We start from the raw sequence: 21,598 nt of genomic DNA, 5'->3' as shown, positions 1-21,598 counted from the left end.
GGTGTCACATCGGATGTCATATAAGATGTCGTATATAAGATGTCGTATGAAGTGTTTAGATACTAATAAAAAAACAAACTATAGAATTCGTTGATAATTCACGAGACGAATTTATTAAGTTTAATTAATCTGTCATTAGCATATGTTACTGTAGCACCACATTGTCAAATCATGGCCTAATTAGGCTTAATAAATTCGTCTCGCAAAGTAGTCTCAATCAATGTATTTAGTTTCATAATTAGTCTATATTTAATACTCTATGTATGTATCAAATATCCGATGAGACAACGATTAAAATTTAGGAGATGGAACCAAACTCCCCCTACCAGACTAAAAATGCAGCTCGATGTTCCACTTTCGCTCAATGAAAAGCAAACGCGCTATTATTGTTGTTCATCATTTCATGATCATCACCAATCAGTAGGCTCCTGAACTCCTCTGCGTCAGAGCAATTGAAGCCTCAGGCCGGGTCTATCAGTGCAACTAGACTGCTAACCCACCTCGGTAGCTTTGGACTGCAGAAACACTGATTAGGTTATAGTTATTCGGCGTAGTTATTCGGCGTGTTCGCTGGTTGGTTTCTGGACTGGTTTGGGCTGACTGGTACTGGTTCATTGTGAGAGAAAAACACTGTTGACTGGTTGAATAAGTCTGGCTGAAACCAACAAGCGAACATGGTATTAAGTTGGAACAACAGTTACCATGCCACTATAATCATTTCTCTGTTTCTCCTCCATGCTTTGCTACCCTGTCTGATTCTCCTCCTATTTCTTACCCGCTGTTGTTAACAATTGCAAACTGTTTGTCTACTTTATTAGAGAGCGTGAAGTAAGAAAATAGAAGAACTAGTGAACGAGAAAAGCAAAATATACGGATTCAAATGAAAGAAATGTGATGCCACGTTGGACTCGTGTTCCTTTTCCTCTAAAATTTATATAGTGAAATTTGCAGGAACAAGCTAATAACACTATGAATGTGACACCATGCAGTCAAACTGTGCCTACATACAGTACAAGAGTAACAAAACATAATACCAAGAAAATGAATTAATTACAGCATGGTTTAAAAGGCGTTAAGGCGAGGCGAGGCGAGCGACCCCCTTCTGGACGCCTAGGCGACACCATAAGAATATCATAATATATAATGGCGCTAAAATTTAGAAGCAAATCAGACCTTAATATTACCAATTCTTAGCAGACATAAATAGTTTTAGACCATAATAAGGATGAAGGTGTAGGAATTAGCATAAATCAAGTCACTTTAGCACATAAATCGGAGCAATTAGCATATAAAACAGAGCAATACATATAATACACGGCCCCAGATGTTCTAACCACATAGAAGACTACGAGTGGACCACTCCAATCTGCATCTATAAAACAAACCACAAGTATCCAAGCAAGAAGCAGACAACACCATGTGACGTGCTCTGTTTTTTATGCAATCCAACCACAAAGTAACAGAGGAAGGGAGGGAAACAGAGAGGAGAGGCACTACCTTAGCTTGCAGGTGAGCAGGTCGGAGCTAGGGGCCGGCGGTAAAGCAAATCGGAGCCCCGTCCTGGTGCCTGGCGGAGAGCAGACGGTGGATGGCTGATCTCCAGTCGATTTGGCGGCCGACAAGCTTCAATCGAGCTGCGAACGGCGGGATCCGGTTGCTGCAGGAGGGGGCGACCAGCGGAGATGTGCGGGGCCGCCGGCTGTGCCGCGCTCCGCGAGGATTTGACGTCGCGCCGGAGGGAATCGCCGCGTCAGGAAGGTGCGGAGCGGCGGGCCTCTGGTTTCTAAATCTAATTACTCTCCCTCTCTCTGATTTACCTCTTGCGCTTTATCTCTACCTCTCAATTTGTTCCCGCGCGCAGCAGCGGAAAGGCAGGAAGGCCCGGCACGGGAGCAATTTCTTCCCACGCGCTGGCGCGCATCGCTTCTTTCCGCGCCCCCCTGATTTCGCAAGTTAAAGCATCCACCGCGGGCGCCTTGGCGACGACCAGACGCCTAATCGAGCAAGGCGGACGCCTAGTACATCAAGGCGGACGCCTTACGCGCGGAAGTCCAGGCGAGCCCGGCGCCCAGCAACTTTCCTCGCCTGGACGCCTAGGCGATGCCTAGGCGACGCCTTTTAAACCATGAATTACAGTAGAAGTCAGGATCTGAAATCGTGCACTCAAACCTTTGCTACACATAGTACATGAAAATAAAGAATAACAGCAAGAATCTTACATATTGGAACTACATCATACACATCACTACATCGCTAAGTTTGTGGGAACCTTGTTCAGATTCCAGAACCAGCAGATTTCACTGCTTCTGTGTTTTGCGCTGAAGGCTCAGGAGGAGGGCATGCCAATTCCCATGCCGTAATTTGCGCCTTGGAAAATCCGTGCCTTCAGGTGGCTGAAAGCGGTTCATTAGAAAGCAGGTAGAAACAAAAGGGTTCGGTAGCGTGACCACATAATGAAAGGTTTAGGAGTTCCTAATATGATTAGTGAAAAAATATGGGCAAGTGACTGCAGACTGAAAAGCAACAAAATGACCCGCAATTCTGTTTAAAAAAAGACAAGACCCACAGTGAGGTGAGAAGTGGGTTTGTAATTATCAATCAGCTACTTCTTTATTGGGCAGTTATCCTAGTTTCCTTGGGAGACCTTTTTCTTCCTTTTTCAGTGTTATAACCCCTCTGATCTCCTAATGGAGTTAGAGTGGTTGTTTGTAAGGGTCATTAAGGAACCATTTCCTTCATCTCTCTTTAATATAAGATACACAGCTCTCACGTGTTTCGGAAAAGAATATCAACCAGCTACTTAAGCTGCACTTAGTTAGCATTAAAAAAAATGAATCTTTGACATTCGTATAGCAAAATAGATTATGATTTACATTTTTAACCATCCAACCGAAACATAGCTCGAATATGCTTATGTATAAGAACACCAGCAGATTTAGTAATATGCCAGGAAAAAAATGTACACCGCAGTTGTAAGCAACTAAAGTTGTAAATAATGAGTCCACATCATGTGGTGCTTAAAAAGAACACTAAAGGATAAACTACATTTGACAAAGAAGTAACACGTTTTTCAGCAAACATTTTTCTATGAGATGAATTCAACTAACCCACGCTTAATGTTGAAAGTCAGTTATTAATTAACCTGCATGATATAGAAATAAACATTCTTGGATCATAATGCATTTTGTTTCAACAACCAGCATTGTGATAATTTTTTTATTTTTAACACTTTTTTAAAACTATTTTTAAATCTGACACTGTTTTTTTCTTCTTCAAAGCTAACACTTTTGGCCGCGCCTATTGCGGTGGCGAGGCAAAATCAAGACGTCGCGCCATGCATGGCGGCGCGGCGAAGGTGGGACGTGGCAGTCAGACGCGTCGTTGGTTGTTGACGTGACAAATCCTGCCGTGCCGTGGATCTTGGCGAGGCAGCAACGAGGCCCGACTTAACCATTGTGCAGCAGGCTCCCTCCCTTTGTATGCCTTGGTTCAACTAGAGCCCTATTGTAGCGGGACCAGTGAGCACGGTCGCGTAAGGGCATCAGCACATAGTGTGTCCTAGTTTTTCCACTGTCAAATCTCCCCTTCAGTGTGAAATCACCACCAAACTTTGCATTCAAACGGACATAAATGTCGTTGAAGCTAGGAGGTTCATCAAACCATTCCAATTCTTCTTCCATGTCCTCAAACATATCATCTTCTTTCATAACGCTTCCTCCGTAAAAAAACTCGGACACAACAATGCATCTACAAAAGCATTTAAGGAAACTTCATCTAGTCGTCTAAATTGTCGTACGTACTATCTATAGTAATATCAATACATATACTAACTATAACTATACTAACTAATCTAAGATTAACACCTATACAAAAGTAACTACAATAACTAATTATACTAACTACACTAACTAACTAAACTAACTAACTATACTAACTAAACTACCTATACTACTGCAACCTTTTGGACAACCTAAATAATCTCATTTGACTGGGACCCCAACTAATTATAGAAATCATTAATCATTCAAACTAATTTTGCATCTTAACCCTAAATAACAACAGTTTCGATTCAATCAACAAATAGACAAAGGGGGAGTACCTTAACAATAAGAGGGAGATTGGGGCTTAACCAAATCCACCAATGGCGATGAGGTGGCCTCCGGCGGTGGGCTTCTTCTAGGAGCAGGAGAGAGAGGGAGAGGGGTGCAGCACACCGCCGGTCGGCCAGGGGAGGGACAGGGGGACGCAGGTGTAAGAGACGATGGGGAGAGAGGGCGGCCAGCGGTGGGGAAGGGGCCACCGCGCTGGCAACGGTCACGGCTCCCTGGAGCAGCCTAGGAGAATGGGGAGACACTGAGACAGAGAGAGAGAGAGAGGGAGGGAATGGGGAGAGAGGGAGGCGTGGGGGCGGGTGGTCGCGGGGGGAGGCGCGGTGGCGAGTGGCCGCGGCCGGTGGAACAGCGGCGGCAGGTGGATGTGGGCGGCAGTACGGTGGCGGCGGGCGCGTCTCCCCCTCGATCCGATTTGACTGGAGTGAAAGAGAGAGAGAGTGAAGGGAGGGAGGCTGGTCCACGGGCATGTATTGGGCTTCGCCGCGCCGTTCGGCGTGGCACGACACTGTCACGCTAAGATCCGCTGCGCGGCAGAGCCCGCCACGTCATCGGTCAGTGCCCTAGTCCCTGCCACGTCACCACCTCCGCCGCGCCGCCCTGCCGCGCCGTGAGAATAGGCGCGACCAAAAGTGTTAGATTTGAAGAAAAAATCATCAGTGCCAAATTTGGAAATCTCAATCTCTACAACTAAAACATACGAATGGTCAAAATCTATCCGGCAGGACCAAAACACTCATGCGATCCATATCCGGCAGGCAAATAATCACCGTATAGAGACACTGGAAGGCAAGTAAATAAAATAGAATAAAACTCACGGAATCACCGGCAGACAAATAATCACTGCATGAAGACACTGGAAGACAAGTAAATAAAATGGAATAAAACGGAAAGAGAATTATGGGAAGAGAATGAAATTTATTGGAATATCACCACGCAATGATCATGATCATGATCATGATCTAAATCTCGTTCGTCGTCCTTCGCGTTGCGTGTTGACAATAAATATTTTTTTCCCAAAAAATAAATTATTAACATGCCTCATGCGGGCTATGATATTGTAAGTCCGAGTATACATGTTTTGGCAAGGCAGAGCATGGATAAATTCAATTCGATGCCTAGCAATAATTTTTTAGACTTTGAGGCAACTAATGTTTGTCGTAACTTTCAGATAACAAGCTCTAAGCCTAGCTTTTATTTCAGATTCATTACGATAATGAATGTGTTTCTAGATATTATCATGGTATAATACACGTGAAAAATTAAATTGATATATTCTTAATTTTGACTTGCCTAACAAACATCTCATTTAATTTATGTTGCACCCGTTGCAACGCACGAGCACTCATCTAGTAGTTTAAAAAAGTGTTAAAATTTAAAAAAAAAATCCATTGTGACAGGGTGCTGTTGGAATATTTGCCATCAATGGAAGAAAATATCTATCTAAATTCACAGCTGAATTACTAACACTGTCCAAATGTCCTAAAATAGTTGGCTGAGTTAGAGCCTTAGAGCTTGCTCATTCCAACTTCCAAGTTATAGATAGTGGTTATTTTCAAATAATCTCTTTGTTTCAGAGCACTGGAACTTTTGCCAACAGAACTGGAGCAGCTCCTGCATTCATACTGTTTTTCTACTTAAAGCCAATTTAGCAAAACTACGAACCTATTTCCCAATAAGAAATACTCGGCTAGAGCCCAGATAACATAAACAAGAAAAATATCAGACAGCATATTGCAATTTTCAGACTACATAGGAAACACCGACAAGTTCCTGTTCCCCACTTCTCGATTTGGGAACTTACAGTTCTAATAAAGCTAAAAAAAAAGTAATCAATACTCTATTTGTTTGGATACCTTTCGAAGACGTCAGTGGCGAAGCGGGATCCGTTGAAGCAGATGAACCAGAGCAGGATGAGCACCAATACGTCTACTCTAGTTAAAGGGAGAACATTCCAATAACAATAACATAAAGTCTAGTTACTTCGAAAGGAACATCCAACCAGAAACCTTGCCCAACAAATTCGAAGAAATGCTGGTGACCCACGCGGAACCAACGAATTGCCTAGCCGATAAAACATTTCCCGCAAGATCGAATCCAACAAGTGCCTACCCAAACCTAACATAAGCCCAGAATCAGACGCGGATAGCCTATTCATTTCGTCTTATACGATCGTGGATTAAAAATCAGCCAACAATATTTTTGTCTTATAATACACGATCGTTTCGGCCAAAACGAACAGACAGCGAAGCAAGGTCGGAATTTGCAAGGTGGACAGTACTAAAGAGACTGAATCGGATCGAGACGCGGCGGAAGGATACTGAATAGGCAGCGCTCCCACCAATCGAGCATGTAGAGGCCCATGGTGACGTTGTAGAGGTGGATCTTCTTGCCCATCCAGCTCATCTCGCCGGCCATCTCCTCTGCAGGGTCCTTACTCCTTCCTCCTTGCGGAGCGCTAGACTTTCGGATTCGGGAGCGCCTGTGTTCCTCTGGTTCTAGCTGAATTTCTGAACTCTGAATCTATGCTGCTCTGTCGGGGATACAGAGGTTGTCGTTTATAAAGAACGCAAAGAGAGGCTGAATTTCTGAACTCTGAATCGATGCCTTTGTTCCCCTTGTTTACTCCCAGCCTTGTTTTACTGGACCGATTCCTTCTTGTTTCAGGGCCAGCCGCTCAGATTTGAAGTCAGCGTCAGCCGGGTCTAGTTTGGCCGCCGAGTGCACCTGACTTTTTTTTTTCCAACTAGTACAGCATGAACTGGTTCCAGGCCCCACATGGGAAGGTACTGGCATTCACATTGGTACTGCGTATTGGTACGCACGCGTCGTGAGGTTAGCCGTAGCATGCATATAGGGGTGATTGGTTGCGCTTGCTCGGCACGCAGGGTTATGTTTGGTTCCTCTCCTAGTACGTTCGTTTCATTCATGTCCTCTTTCATCCTGCATGTCTTCGTCTTTTCAATTTCACCTTCCATCGTGAGCCAGAATGGTTTTATACACGCATAATATAGAGGCCCATGTGTTAGACACTTAAAACTTTGATACATGCATGCAACCAAACACAATCTTATTTTGTACTGTAGCAACAACAAAGACAATCAAACACAGTAAAATATATAGTCTTATCATAGCTAGAAAGAGCCTGGACGGCCACTCTATCCTGGCTCGCTGACTCTTGCGCAACCAATCACTCCCATGGTGCATACGAAAAGCCAAATTCCATTGCCACGAGCGTTCATCCGTTCTCTATCCGGCGAACAATCCGTTCCGAGGCTTCCAGTGGTTCGTATGTGCACTTACATTGCTGTTCTCGCTTGCTTGATTTAGTTACGCAGAGCGGAGGCTTCCCAGGCGTGGGAGTCGGACAAACGCCGGCACGTTGACAGCAGGTGCGTCATCTTTCTCTCTTCTACTTTTTTCTTTTTTCTTTTTATTTTTTATAGAACTTATTTCATAGGAAAAAGTCCATTTTGACCCTTCAATTATGGTTGTAGTTTTGTTCTAGCCCTCTAACTCAAAAACCAAACACGCGCAGTCCCTCAACTCTTAAAACCGTTTAAAATTGGCCCTCGTGTCCATTCGACCATGGTTTCCGCACAGTAAAATAGCCACGACCTCGTCTGTCAGGCCTTTCTCTCTCACCGTCAGGTTGGGACCACCTGTCATCCCCCTCCCTCTCTTCACGAGCCCCGCCTGTCAGGCCTTTGACCGAATTCACGCGGGCGCTGGTGCGAGCGGCGCACGGTGCACCGAGTGCATGCGAGCATGGCAAGGGGCACGGCTGCCTCTCTTCCTCCTCGGCCGCGCTCTACGGCGGCTTAGGGAGGCAGAGAAGGGGGTCTATGGTTCCGCGAGGTCACAGTGAATACTCCGAGGGGCTAAAGGTGGCGGATTGAAGCTCAGGGCAGCCGGCAATGGCACTGCGGCAGCACAGGGATGACGGCGGGGCTCCCTAGGTGTCGATGAAGCTCCAGCGGGGTCCTTCTAGCCTTCTAGGGCTTCGACGAGGCCTGCTAGGGCTCCAGATGTGGCTCCAGAGGCTCGAGCGAGGCTGGCCACATTGACGGCGGCGACGGCGGGTCACGACGAGGCTGCTGCGCACCTAGGCAGAGCCAATAGGCACTCCTTTCCTTCAATTGAGTCTCCGGGTGACCCGTAGGACTCAACGCCAGTGTCCAAAACTCACAGCGGAGTCCGCACCGCGACTAAGCGCACAACGGAGCTTCGGCCGGCTACTGCTTGCTTCACTGTGCGTGCACGCTGGGTGGGAAGTGGTGCCGAGCGTGCGCTGTAGCCGGCTCGGCGAGCTGGGCATGGGACCGGAGAGAGTCGTGGAGGGATGGGGATGCTCACCGTGTGATCTGTTTGGTCAAAGAGCTGGGGGAGAAAGGGAGAGCAGAGCAGAGATGCGGAGCGGAGGGAGAAGGGGGAAACAGGGGAGCAGCGTGGTTTGGCTCGTCGGCGTAGGGCGATGGCGGTGCTTGGTGGCGGGGGAGCAGAGGGAGAAGAGGAGAGCTGGGGACACGGTGGAGCAGGGCACAACGACGGCGGCAGCAGCTTCGGTTCCGGCGACCTCGGCCGGTGTAGGTTGGTGCTAGGGAAGAAAGGGAGAGCAGAGGCGTGGTGGAGCAGGGCGCGGCGACGGCGGCAGAGCAGAGAGTAGAGAGAGAGGAGGAAGAAGAGGGAGCAGAGGAGGAGGTGGAGGCGCGGGACTCCGGCGAGCGGACGGACAGCGGTGGCCTCGGCGTAGAAGAGCTCGGCAGCGACTGCGACTCCAACTCCATTGACATCTTCATCGCATGCTCGCCGCGGAGAAACCGAGTTGCAGCGACGCCGAGGAGCTCCGCTGAGCTCGTGCGCCACCACAACCGCGCCATTGCCTGAGCCAGCACGCCAGTAGCTCCACCTTGCTTCGTGCCACCATCTCCACCCACTCGCGGCGTCGATCGAGCCTAGGTGAGGGCCTATTGGCCACTTCCGCCGCCGCCTGCCATGACCGGGGCTCGCCGGACTTCGAGCTTTCCGTGGCCGGCTATCACCAAAACTCTCTCACTCCCTTCTCTTCCTTCCCTTGTCTTCCCCACGAACCCTAGAAGCTCGTACCGAGCTTAGCCGCGCCCGCCATGGTCAGATTTCGTTAGAGCGTCGTCGGGCCCTCCTCGTCGTCCGCCATGCACGCCATCGCCCTAGTTAAAGCTCGGTAGGGGTTAAACCCTAGGCACCTTTAGGTGCGGCTCATCGCGAGGAGCACGCCGGTGCCCTTGGTTTTGCTGGATTCCTCGCCGACGGCAAGAAATCACCGGCCATCTCCCTCCCCTGCCTCTGTTTCACTGCCAGGTTGGGGAAAGACATGACAAGCGGGGCCCGCGAAGAGAGGGAGAGGGATGACAGGTGGTCCCAACCTGGCGGTGAGAGGAAAAGGCCTGACAGGCGGGGTCGTGGCGGGTTTACTGTTTAGAAACCACGGTCGAATAGGCACATGACCAATTTTAAACGGTTTTGAGAGTTGAGGGACTGCGCGTGTCTGGTTTTCGAGTTAAAGGGCTAGAACAAAACTGCAGCCATAGTTGGAGGACCAAAAATAGATTTTTTCCTATTTCATACCTAGTTTCATATTTTCTGCTAATATGTTATTATATGAATTTGTACATCTAAATTTTTTAATACAACTTATACGTCCAACTTTATATCTAAGTCATTAATCAAGTTATATGTCTAAGTTATACAAGAAAGTTATACACATAGTTTTTTTAAAAGTTACTAAGTTATACACATAACTTTTATGGATAGCTTATTATCATAACTTATATATCACAACTTTTACAATATAATATTTTGCAGAGCAAAACTTATTTGCATAAGTTTTTATCAGAACTTGTTGGGCAGCATTGGCAAGTTGTATAGAATAACTTACGTACATAAATTGTAAAATAACAATAAACATAAGTTTGTTTCATAACTTTTGTATATAAGTTGTATTTTCATAACTTTTGTTTTCCAAGTTTTGGCATAAGTTATAAGCTAATCCATTCCTTTTGTGTTTAATAACTTTTGTGTTTCTAAATTTTTGACATAAGTTTATAAGTTAATTCGTTTCTTTGTGTTTAATAACTTTTGTACATAAGTTATGTTTCATAACTTTTATGTATAAGTTATATGTTATAAGATACATAACTTGCTACTAAAATAAAATTCTTTGAAATATATATAAGTGGGGTCTAGTTTTGTTCGTCTCGTCACATAGAATAAACCGATACACACGGAATTGAAAATGGACACACCATTCAAAAGTTATAGCAATTCCAAATAAATATTTCAGTTTTTTCATGGTCACGTCGTGACATCACAACAGTAATAGAAAATCAGAGTGTTCCGTAAAGACCGGTGTGTCCACACGCCAATGGAGTATTAGCATGTCGAAAAGAGAAAAGGGGTGGATTTTTTTTCTGAAATGGCATCTTGCGCACGCTGTCCGATCGATCGCCCGATTGGAATCAGGTGATCTCGCGGAATAGTGCCGTCGTACAAAAAGCGGCCTGTAGGCTGTAATCACCGTTCAAAGCATGTATAATAACATGTCGTAACCTGGCTAAATGTTGAGGTGAGGGAGAAATAAGGAGAGAGAGGAGAAGCAGGTTGTAAGCTTACAGCCAATTTGAACACAAAAACCAAAAAAACTTTGTGAGAGACAAGTGGGCCATTTATTAATAGTAAAGAATTAACTACTATATGAGTGGGCTAAAAAAAAGCTAAAAAAAACCTTATAGCCAGTCGGTTGGTTGTACTGTTAGCCTTGCTCTTCACCGAAATGCCGTTTAAATAAACGTTAGATGAGATCCAACCACATCATTAAGTAGGTCCTAAATGGTAGGAGCAGTTAAACCCGTTTAAACCATCTAAAGCGGTGTATACAGCCTAAACGGAATAGACTTAAACGTCATTAAACAGGTAAAACGATTGTATAATCCACTATTTGATCAATTAGACGATTACAACTACCATATTGACACTCAACTAATTAGCATTGTAAATATATACGATGGATTGTGATATATTTTCATTTCCAAAACAATTGTGTTTGCTAGAATTCATATTTTTTCTTACATACATAGGTGTGTATATTTAAATTTACATACATAAATATTTATATTTTAGTGGTACTATATAAAGCCAATTAAATAATTTAACTATATTTAAATACTGAATAAACAGTCTAAACAATAAATAAAGGGTGAGTGACGGTTTACCATTTAATATTTAGGATGACACAGGTTGCAGCTGAGGATTTCGGACCCAAAATGACACATAGGCAATGGCTACGGGATAATCTAGAGCACCGACTCAAGGCGTTGGCATCGGACTGTGCAGCGTCCATGACTTTTGGCCTCCTGTAGTATGCTCTCCTTAGAGGAACTCTACTACAACCTTGCTTGGGCTTTCAAACTCATCTTTTCAAGTTGGAGAAAAAAAAAAGTCCAACAAAGGCCCCGTTCGCTTGTCTTAAAAATGGCTTGTTCGGCTTCTTTTTTCAGCTGGAACAGTGTTTTTCTCTCACAACAATTCAGCCGGAACAGTGTTTTTTAGCCAGTTTCAGCCAAGTTTCAGACCAGCGAACGGGACCAAAGCCCCTACTTTTTATAGCTTTAAAAAAGAAGAAGGCTCTAAAACGAGAACACGACGATGTAATTCCCAATCATTTTCAACGGCTTTGCTTCAGAACCTCATTTTACGGTATTCGCCATTGTTTGCCCCACACTCAATATACCAGCCCCTACTTGTCCATCTTCGCCCCGACCATCATCCCACGCAATCCCTACACCCTCCAACACCACCGGTGCTCGTGCCCCTCCTCCATCTTGGCAACATGCAAGGCGCTCATAAACTATTTCATTTTACTGCAACATGTGAAATGAGTAAAGAAATTATAGTTGATGACAAGACAAACCCCATTTTAGCGACATGTTATGAGGACCAGGTCCTGGATCAGTCTAGCATAGCGTGGCACCACCTCAATGTGCCATGGGCCGTGCTTGAACCTAGCTGCAGGATTGCCGAGAGCTGGTTTGGCACGACGATAAGAGCTACGTGCTGGCCAAGCAAGATATAACTTGACATGAGGTATATATGAGAGTGCTGGGCCATCTTGTGTTTAGGGATTGATGTATTCCACATAACAGTATTTTGCAAGAAGAAAACGATAGGTAATACGGTATCTTCTCAAGCATACTAAACAAATATTTGACGTCTTGTTATTCTAACCATTGCAAAGATAGGACAGCTGAAGGGATCGGATGGGAATTTCTAGCTAAAAATAAATATTATTGTACTACATTATGAGTTTGTTGCGTCTCTAGAACATTTCTACTATTATTCCTCTATACTATTCTTGTGATTCGTTATCTGAAACACACTTTTTTTTGGCGACTTGATGCTTACATTAATCAGAGGGCAACATGATTACAATCTTCAGTCAACAGATTGGCTATGTAGGTTGGGGCTAACTGCCACTCGCCCACTCTGTTGCCATCTGAGACTTGCTTTGCTAGAGTATGGACTATACGATTATAAACTCTATTAACGTACATCAGAGAAACGTTATATGAAACACTCAGGGTGAAATATTAGTATTTGTTATGTCATTATCACCCCAACCCCATTTTGTTCAACGTGAGACTGTCTCCAATAAGGAGACCCAGACTCATTTTTGCGTCCGGCACAGTTCTTTGCCTTCCCGAAAACGTCCTCCAACAGCAGACCCATACACCCGACGCATTTTGTCTGCTCCCCTAAACGCTAGGCAAAAAAGCGTCCCCTCTCGCATCGCTACGCAAATCGCCGAGCTCGCCAGCGTAGAAGCGGAGCTCACCCGCGCCAAGCCGGAGCTCGCCCGCGCAGAGACGGAGCTCGTCCGCGCCGTGGCCGAGGCGGAGCTCGCCCACGCCGTGGCCGAGGCGGAGCTCGCTCGCGCAGAGGCAGAGCTCGCCCGCGCCGTGGCCGAGGTGGAGCTCGCCCGCGCCCGCCGCCGGTGTTGGAGGAGGAGCGCGCGGCGAGGCGGGGAGCGGGGCGCGGCCGTCGGGGAGCGGGGATCCGGGGTCCTCCGCGCCGGGGCGGAGCTCGCCCGCGCCCGCCGCCGGTGTTGGAGGAGGAGCGCGCGTGGAGGCGAGGACGGACGAGGCGGCGACCTCCGGCGGATTTGGGGATTTTGCGTTTGCGGTTGTTGGAGAGGCTGACTTTTGGGTTGCGACGTTTTTTCCTGTGCCGGACCCAAACCGAGATATAGGTGTTGTATTTGGGTCTCATGGTTTGAGATCACGTCCATTTATTCCTCAAACTCATCGGAACTTTCTTTCTTTCTTCCATATTAGTTCCAAGCTAGGATCTGATCGTCCGGAGGAGGCCAAATGTACCATTCCTGGGGCAATCATCACAGTTTTCCAATTCTAATCAAACCATCTCTGTGGCACTGTTAACAATTCAGATCAGCGGTCCCTAGGACAGCAGCATGTGCGCCAACAACACCAGCATCCGACCTCTCCAGGAAAAGGTGCTCGTTCACTGATCAGAGATGGCTGTACTAGTAGATCGGGTAGCGGGCGTAGGGGGCATCAGAGCATGGATTTCGTGTGAGACCACGTTCCGCCATCAGAAATGGCGCGCCACTACAAACTGTTTGCTGACGGGGCGCCTCGATCCACATGGATTGATAGACGCAGCCATCTTCTGACAGGACGTTGCCGGCGTGGGGGCGGAAACAGGGCGCTCCTGTGTCCTCCTGCAAAGGCTGCAAGATCGTTGGGTGTGGCAGTATCAGAGGCGGCCCCGGCCCGGCTGCCCGGGCCGGCGACCTGTGGGCTGTGGCTAGGAGCGAAATGGATATTTATTTGTCGATCCAAAATATTGTCGTCCTGCTTTATTATTCATATATGTAGACAACATGGGTTCTAAATTACTAGCTAAAATCCTAACGGATATTATGCGCGGATCCAAAATATTGTCACTCTGCTTTATTATTCATATATGTACACAGCATGGGTCAGTCGATGTATCTGTCACTTTATACTAATCATATACTGAACAACAAATTGGGCGTTATTACTATACTCATGAAATCCACAAGCTTACAGTTTTATAGAACCGAGCCATACAAGTACACAATCATGCCATCCTCATGGTCATGGTCCAAGTTGAGCTTAACAATTCTGCACCAGGGGTCACAATTTTTTGTATTGATTGAAATCGGACATGACACAGACACGTGAGTTTCGAGTGAAAAATGATTCGTATCAGGCACAAACACATGAGCAGGGATCGAGACTTGGCGGGTAACTCCATGGATCCGTTTCTATTTAAGATCAACCTTACCCTAACCTAGGTTACCCGATGGGTCACTAGATCCTACTAACTCCATGGACCAGTTTCTATTTAAGATCAACCTTACGGTTACGGCTCATTACTGGCTTTGTTGCGGTGGGTTGAGCTAACACCCCAATACAGTATTGGCCGTTCCCACCGTTCCCATTCCTACATCTGCAGCTCTGCTGCCCTCCCCCGCCGCCCCCGTACAACGGCGAAAAGGTGTCTGCAGCCGTCGGGGTAAAGGTGGCTGGGCGATAGCCCAATCTGGCATTCGGCACGTGCGAGAGCACCCGGAACCGAGGGCACCAACGATGGCGGTGGCCACTAGCCCGTGGCCTCCACCGTGGCAAGATCCGGCATCCAGGACAGAGGACAGACACCGCGAGGGGCTGGCGCGCGTAGTTTAATAAAAACACACACACACAAGCAAACGGATCTCATCTCGCAGGTCGTAGCCTCTCCGTTGCACTGACACCAACGCTATTCTAATCATACAGAGTCTGATGTGCCATTGCCAGCCGTTCCATCGCCTTTGCCCTTGGGCCTTTGCTCTCGTCTCCACTCTCCAAAGCATGGGCTGTCCCGCCCATGGGAATAGAAACAAGGGAGAATTGGTTGCGTAGCATCGAAAGACCGTAATCTCTGTAAAATACCATTGAAAATTTGTGCCCCCGTAAAATATCACTGAAATGTTACACCGTGAACTAGAAGTAACATTCCGTCAGCTTTTGTGTATAGAAAAGTCAAACTGATCTTAAACACAAACATGAAATTACCTATTTCCCTTACCTTATCATTTCTCACTCATCTGAGACTGAGACGGGAAGCACGCACGCGGTGCTCTCGGTTCCGCGCTCGGGTCTGCCGCTCGCGCCCCTGACACCGCCTCCGCCGATCGTCGCGGGTGTCAGCGCGCAGCCACCGTGGGCATCTCGCGCTGCCTCCGTCGGCCGCCACGCGGGCCTAGGCACCGCCTCCACCAGCCGCCACGGGCGTCTGCGTACTGCGCGGCGCCTTCGCCAGGCCACTGGCCGCCCCTGCACACTGCCTCCGCGTGGACCTGTGCGTTGCCTCCACTCGATTGGGTGCTGCCCCGTGACTCACAAGTCACAACTATGCATACAGCATGGCCGAGATGTTACTTCAGTTTCGTCAGAGGAATGGAGCAAAACGTGCAGCAATGCAGCGCCGAGCCATTCTAAGATTACACTGTAACAAACTAACAACAATGCAGCAATGCAAAACAAGGTAACGACAGCTATTACGCATGTACGTGTAACAAACAGTCACGATCAGGTGGGGGTAGGGCGTGGCCGTACCACTCGTTGGCGCGGCAAGCGCAACGTCGGCGGCGGCCATGGTGGCGAGCGTCGCGAGCACCGCCACGTGCACCTTGCCCCAGAAGTCGGCGCGGCGTAGGTGCAGGCGCTGGGCGGCGGCGGTGGGCGCCGAGGGTGCCAGCTCCAGCTCCAGGGCCACGGCCTCGACAAGTGCGGCAGCAGACGCTTCGACCGGCGGGCTCGCCATGGAGCTCGGTTAGCGTGTGGCTGATCTCCTTCGGGAGTGCCGCGACGGCCTTAGTGCTGTTCACCTTGGCCAGGCGGCGCAGACGCGCGTCCTCCTCCGGCGTCCACGCGTGAGGATGCCTCAGGCGGACCACGATGCCCGCCGCGAACTAGCTCGGCTACTGCTTCGACGCTGTCACCGACGACGCATGGGCGAGCTCCGGCCCGGCCTTTTGATGGCATTTTACGGAGATCGCGATCTTCCAATCCTACGCAACCAATTTCCCCTGAAAACAATGGCCGGCACGGGCAGGCAAAAAAAAGCTGCAAAAGATAGTAGTACTGTACAAAAGGCCAACAGCGTTTCACTGGTTACTGCATCGTCAACTGATAAAAGCTGTAAAAAAACGGCCGAGCGAAGCCTTTCCAGGCCTGTTCCAACCTTGGAACGTTTAATGACGGAGTCACCGAGGTGTAAATGCCCCCATTTAACACGGGCATTTAACGGGGTCAAGTTGGAACGGTGAGGGTGGGCCCCTCTAACAGAAGCTAACAGCGTCAATTACATGTGGGCCTTGCAGTTAGTACCGGTGGGGCGCTGGGTGCTACTACTCCTACTCCGTACCTGCTATCGGTTGCCCGCTACACGGACACACGGTGCCGGAGCAATCGCTGCGAAGAAAGAAAGATCCCCCCTCAAAAAAAAAAGAGCCGCGAGGCGCGGGGCTGCAGCTACAGGCTGCACAGGCTGCAGCCCGCAGGCCATAAGCCAAAGCCAACGTCTCCTGCTCGTACTACCAGTCGTCGCAACTGGCTAACGTCTTCTGCCGCGACTGGTCCGCGGCCGCGGTGGAGCCCAGCTGTCATGCTCCCCTCGGCGGGGCCGCCCCGCTGCTAATATAAGAGGTAAACAGGGACAGCGCCTTTCGGCTGGCACCGGGAGCGTGACCGTCACGAGGGAGGAGATCGGGAGCGGAAGCGGAAGGGAACGGCTCGTCGTCGCCGGCGGGCACCGCTCCCCGCTGCACCCCACCTCCGGCTGCCCGCCTCCCCCGCCGCCGTGGTCCGCGGCTGAAAGCGGGGCCACGTACCCATGCGGGGGTGAACAGGGCGGGACGGGGTCGCCGTCCGGGCGGTGGGGTGGGCGAATCGATTCTGCGTGCGCGGCTGGGCTAGCCGATAAAAGGGGGCGCCTTTGGACTGGTGAGGAAAGCGAGAGAAAAAAGGTTGGGCTGCTTGCCCTTCCACTTCCATCCTCGCCTTCTACTTTCCTTTTCGCCCCCGGTTTATTTTTTTTCTTCGTCATGGATGCGTTGGTCGCGTGTTTGATCTGACTATAAGCCGTAGAGGAGGAGGAGGTGATAGATGTCCTTGCGGTGGGCGGTGGCTTCCGAGGGCGACTAGAGTTAGGTCGTTGGCGCCTTCAGTGCGGTGAGGAAGGTGAGGGGCTCAGGGCTTTCGGTGGTTGCTTAACTTGCTTCGACGTGAAAGCTTGCCTTTTTCGCGGTAAATTCGGATCTTTGGGGGGTTTTGCGCGTCCCGGTGTTTGATTCCTCTTGGTTGGATTTGCCTGAGGTTTTGTTTTGGGTTTTTCTGGCTGGTTTTGCGCAACGATTGTGGAACGGGGGGTGCGGCGGGTGCTTCAGGCACAGGTGTTCGAGAGTCAGTCATCCCGTTTGTGTTTCGGCCTTCCGGTGAGAAATTCCCCGCTGAGCGCTTCATCGAGTGCCGAAGGATAGAAAACGCCACACGAAGTGTGCCAAAACGCGCCTTTCTTCTTTATGGCGAAAAATTGTGCGTTGGTTCGAGATGAACAAGCCACACAGCTTGCCTGTAGGCTCAATTCCACATAGTTCGTGGTTTTTTCTGCTCGATTCAGTCCAATCTTTGGTGTATTGTAATCCTGCTAGTTCGTGGTGAAGACTGGATTTTATTTTCTTTTTTTGGCTGTACGACATTTGAGCAGTGGGAACTGGGAAGCTGTTCCTGTTGTCGATTTGTGGTAGAACCGTAGAACTTATCTTCATTTCGCATATTCTCTGGTACTGGTATTATGACTTTCTTTTTTTAGAATTTTTACTCATGGATGCATGAATTATGAGGGAGTACAAGAACACTAAGTAGACCTTTTGATCCCTGCTTTATTACTACTGATTTTTTTCGTGTTTTCCATCATGTTTTGGTTGCTGTTGCAAATATTAGATTCTGCTGGTCAAATATTTGGGTACAGCCTTTTTTTAGTGGAGACATTCTGGCACACCTTTGATCTGTTCATGTACTTGCAGGCTTGCAGCTAGACATTGAAGGCGCAGTAATAGAACCCAAAGAATGGGTAAGAAAGGAAAGTGGCTTAGTGCGGTGAAGAAAGTCTTCAGCTCCTCTGATCCGGATGGAAAGGCAGCAAAGGTATGTCGAATTCCCTATTCACAGCCAAAAAAAAATTGTCCACTTGGTCATCAAAGTTCTTTCATTTCAATCTATATGACTTGTGGCTACTATGAAGGCTGAGAAGGCAGACAAGTCAAAATGCAAGAGGAGATGGCCATTTGGAAAATCGAAGAAGCACTCGGAACCTTCGATCTCAACGGTACCAGGGACTGCTCCAGTAGCTCCGTTGCCATCACCACCACCAACTCAGCCCCACTCTCTGGAGATTAAAGATGTCAATCCAGTTGAAACAGACAGTGAGCAGAACAAGCATGCCTACTCCGTTGCGCTTGCATCTGCTGTTGCTGCTGAAGCTGCAGCAGTTGCTGCACAGGCTGCTGCGGAGGTTGTCCGCCTCACAGCAGTTACCACGCCTGCACCAAAAATGCCTGTTAGTTCAAGGGAAGAACTTGCTGCCACCAAGATTCAGACTGCCTTCAGGGGTTATCTGGTAATTCATCTGCACTTGTAGGTCATTTACTATTTGCTTCTGTTATCTTGTTGATGTCGTTGCACTAGCCCTATAGTAAGAAAATTCAGATCCTCTGACTGCTGTGGGTCACTGTCTTGAACTTATTAGCACTTGAGACCATGCATGAAACTAACTTTTGGTTAATATTTTGTAAGACATCTGATTTGGTTGGTAAAGCGTTGCTGTCTATCATCATTGTTTATCTCTATGATCTGTTTGTTTTAGAATACAGCCAAGATTTCACTTTGCTGGTCGTTTTCAAACTTATATTTATCTGATGTTTCCTATCTTTTATGGCACTTAAAGAGATGCTGATGCTAATGTTACAGCTGAAAAACAAGTTAAAGTGTGACTAAACATGATCTATTGAGAATACTTCCACTTATCTTGTTGGATTCATTGACCTATTTATATGAATATTTTGTTTATTTTTGGTTCTATGGGATATTAAGTGCTTATTAAATCTGCAAAAACAAATTTCAATTTTAGGCAAGGAGAGCATTGCGGGCACTAAGAGGTCTAGTTAGATTGAAGTCACTTGTTGATGGAAATGCTGTCAAGCGCCAAACCGCTCACACCTTGCAATGCACACAAACAATGACAAGAGTTCAAACTCAAATCTACTCTAGAAGGGTGAAGTTGGAGGAGGAAAAACAGGCTCTTCAAAGGCAGTTCCAATTGAAACATCAAAGGGAACTTGAGAAAATGAAGGTGAGCACACCATTTTGATGCAAGAGTCTAAGCTACATTGATGTCTAGGAAAAATGTGTTTTTCTCTATCCCTATGTTTTGTACCATAATTTGGAACATAATGTCGCACCCAAGTAGAGTTTTTCTTTGGGTACTAGATGATGCAATTATAGAATAGGACGGTCCTGATATAAGAGATTTCTGACACTCAATTTTCTTATCAGATTGATGAGGACTGGGATCACAGCCATCAATCCAAAGAGCAAATTGAGGCCAACCTAACGATGAAACAGGAAGCTGCACTGAGACGAGAAAGAGCACTTGCATATGCATTTTCTCACCAGGCAAGCTGTCTCTTTTGTTTCTGTTGAGTTCGTATATTATTTTTCTTGTTTAGCTGTTCCCAACTTCTGTTCTACATTGATTTGTTCTATACATGTAGCTCTGTTTCTCACGCTTTCTGTCATTCTTTTTTTTTTTGGTCTTCTGATGCAGTGGAGGAATTCTGGTCGAACTATAACCCCTACTTTCACGGAACCTGGGAACCCTAACTGGGGCTGGAGCTGGATGGAACGCTGGATGACAGCAAGACCTTGGGAGAGCCGATTGGCGCCATCAGACAAGGATCCTAAAGATCGTGCTCTGACAAAGAATCCAAGCACCAGTATTGTTCGATCATCTGTACCCCGTGCCATCTCAATCCAGAGACCAGCAACACCAAACAAGTCGAGCCGCCCACCAAGCCGGCAATCACCTTCAACTCCGCCATCAAAGGCCCCATCAACCTCAGGAAAGACCAGGCCAGCAAGTCCAAGGGGCAATTGGCTGTACAAGGAGGATGACCTGAGGAGCATCACAAGCATACGCTCTGAGCGCCCAAGGAGGCAGAGCACAGGTGGAGGCTCGGTCCGGGATGATGCAAGCCTGACGAGCACACCACCTCTCCCCAGTTACATGCACTCGACAGAGTCTGCAAGGGCGAAGTCTCGGTACCGCAGTCTATTGACTGAGAAGCTTGAGGTTCCTGAGAGAGCACCTCTGGTCCACTCTGTTGTTAAGAAGCGCCTGTCGTTCCCCGTCGTCGATAAACCAAGTGTTGTGCCGACAGATAAGCCGAAGGAAAGAGTGAGACGCCATTCAGACCCTCCGAAGGTCGATCCTGCAACGCTGAAGGATGTCCCTGCTGCCTGATCAGGCCTTATGATTGTTAGGTTTTGTGCTCTTTTAACTCCGTGATGTATTATCTGAGTTAGGTTGTTTTACTCGTGTCATGTATGATCTGTCCGGGTTGATTTGAGATAATTCTAACTGTGTTTATAGACAATGCGTGATGCTAAATGTATGTGTGGTTGGTTTTCAATGTACGGATATGACAGTGTTTGACTTGACTTTGTTAAGGTGCGAATACTACAGCACATCTGTCAAATTCCTAAGAGCCGTTATCGTTGCCATATCTCAATGGTCTTCAAATTTTCTTTTCCAAAGATGCTATGCGCGCGCACGGATATCAGTCGAGGCCCATCACCAGTTTGGCAAGACGGCAAGGGAGATTTTTTTTTGAAAAAAATCCCCCAAAAACTAAACACATGCTCAAATTTTTTAGCATGCGTGTTTAGGTAAAATCCGAAGTTTCTTAACAAAACACATGCTCAAAATTAAGTTTTAATTCAAAACTAAATTTAAAAGCATTCAAATTGAATTGTCGAGTCACTAATCACTACCATGACACCTAAGTGCTCTAGGAGTTGGTCTATGGTATAATTGATTCATTGTGATAGTATAAGCGGTTTCCTCCATTCAATTTCCTAAATCCTTGGCTCATTCATGGCATGCTCTTCCATCAGTATTATGCTTAATCTCTTGGTCAGGATTTCATATCCCTTATCATGTCATAAGCCATCTTCTGTCAATGTCTGCATGTTCAAATCTATCTATCCATGCTATGCTATTATAACATCTTTTCTTATCTCATAGCTACACTTTTACTTTTGATATATCCACACCTATCTCGATCTTTCCACCATATTCTCATGCAG

At 47.4% G+C, this 21,598-nt stretch overlaps 2 protein-coding genes across 4 annotated transcripts; one reads left to right on the top strand and one right to left on the bottom strand.

The window, feature by feature from the left end:
* Positions 1–2,255: 2,255 nt before the first annotated feature.
* Positions 2,256–6,802, bottom strand: LOC136459357 (uncharacterized). The gene is made up of 3 exons (XM_066459221.1): positions 6,431–6,802; positions 5,966–6,038; positions 2,256–2,393 (listed from the first exon to the last, which is right to left on the bottom strand). The coding sequence occupies exons 1-3, from the start codon at positions 6,525–6,527 to the stop codon at positions 2,327–2,329; spliced, it is 237 nt and encodes a 78-aa protein (XP_066315318.1). The 5' UTR covers positions 6,528–6,802; the 3' UTR covers positions 2,256–2,326.
* A 10,090-nt stretch (positions 6,803–16,892) lies between these two features.
* Positions 16,893–21,013, top strand: LOC136456773 (protein IQ-DOMAIN 3-like). 3 transcript variants are annotated; one of them, XM_066456746.1, is made up of 6 exons: positions 16,893–17,176; positions 18,259–18,379; positions 18,477–18,851; positions 19,362–19,583; positions 19,787–19,906; positions 20,058–21,013. In XM_066456746.1, the coding sequence occupies exons 2-6, from the start codon at positions 18,302–18,304 to the stop codon at positions 20,751–20,753; spliced, it is 1,491 nt and encodes a 496-aa protein (XP_066312843.1). In that variant the 5' UTR covers positions 16,893–17,176; positions 18,259–18,301; the 3' UTR covers positions 20,754–21,013. The 3 variants fall into 3 exon arrangements, with proteins under 3 accessions (XP_066312843.1, XP_066312844.1, XP_066312842.1); XM_066456747.1 differs by having other exon boundaries at positions 16,893–17,199; XM_066456745.1 differs by lacking the exon at positions 16,893–17,176 and adding an exon at positions 17,206–17,413.
* The last annotated feature ends 585 nt before the right edge of the window (positions 21,014–21,598 follow it).

The sequence above is a fragment of the Miscanthus floridulus genome, chromosome 6, assembly GCF_019320115.1.
Source record: "Miscanthus floridulus cultivar M001 chromosome 6, ASM1932011v1, whole genome shotgun sequence".
Classification (NCBI taxonomy): domain Eukaryota; kingdom Viridiplantae; phylum Streptophyta; class Magnoliopsida; order Poales; family Poaceae; genus Miscanthus; species Miscanthus floridulus.
This window is presented reverse-complemented; position numbering and strand designations above follow the sequence as displayed.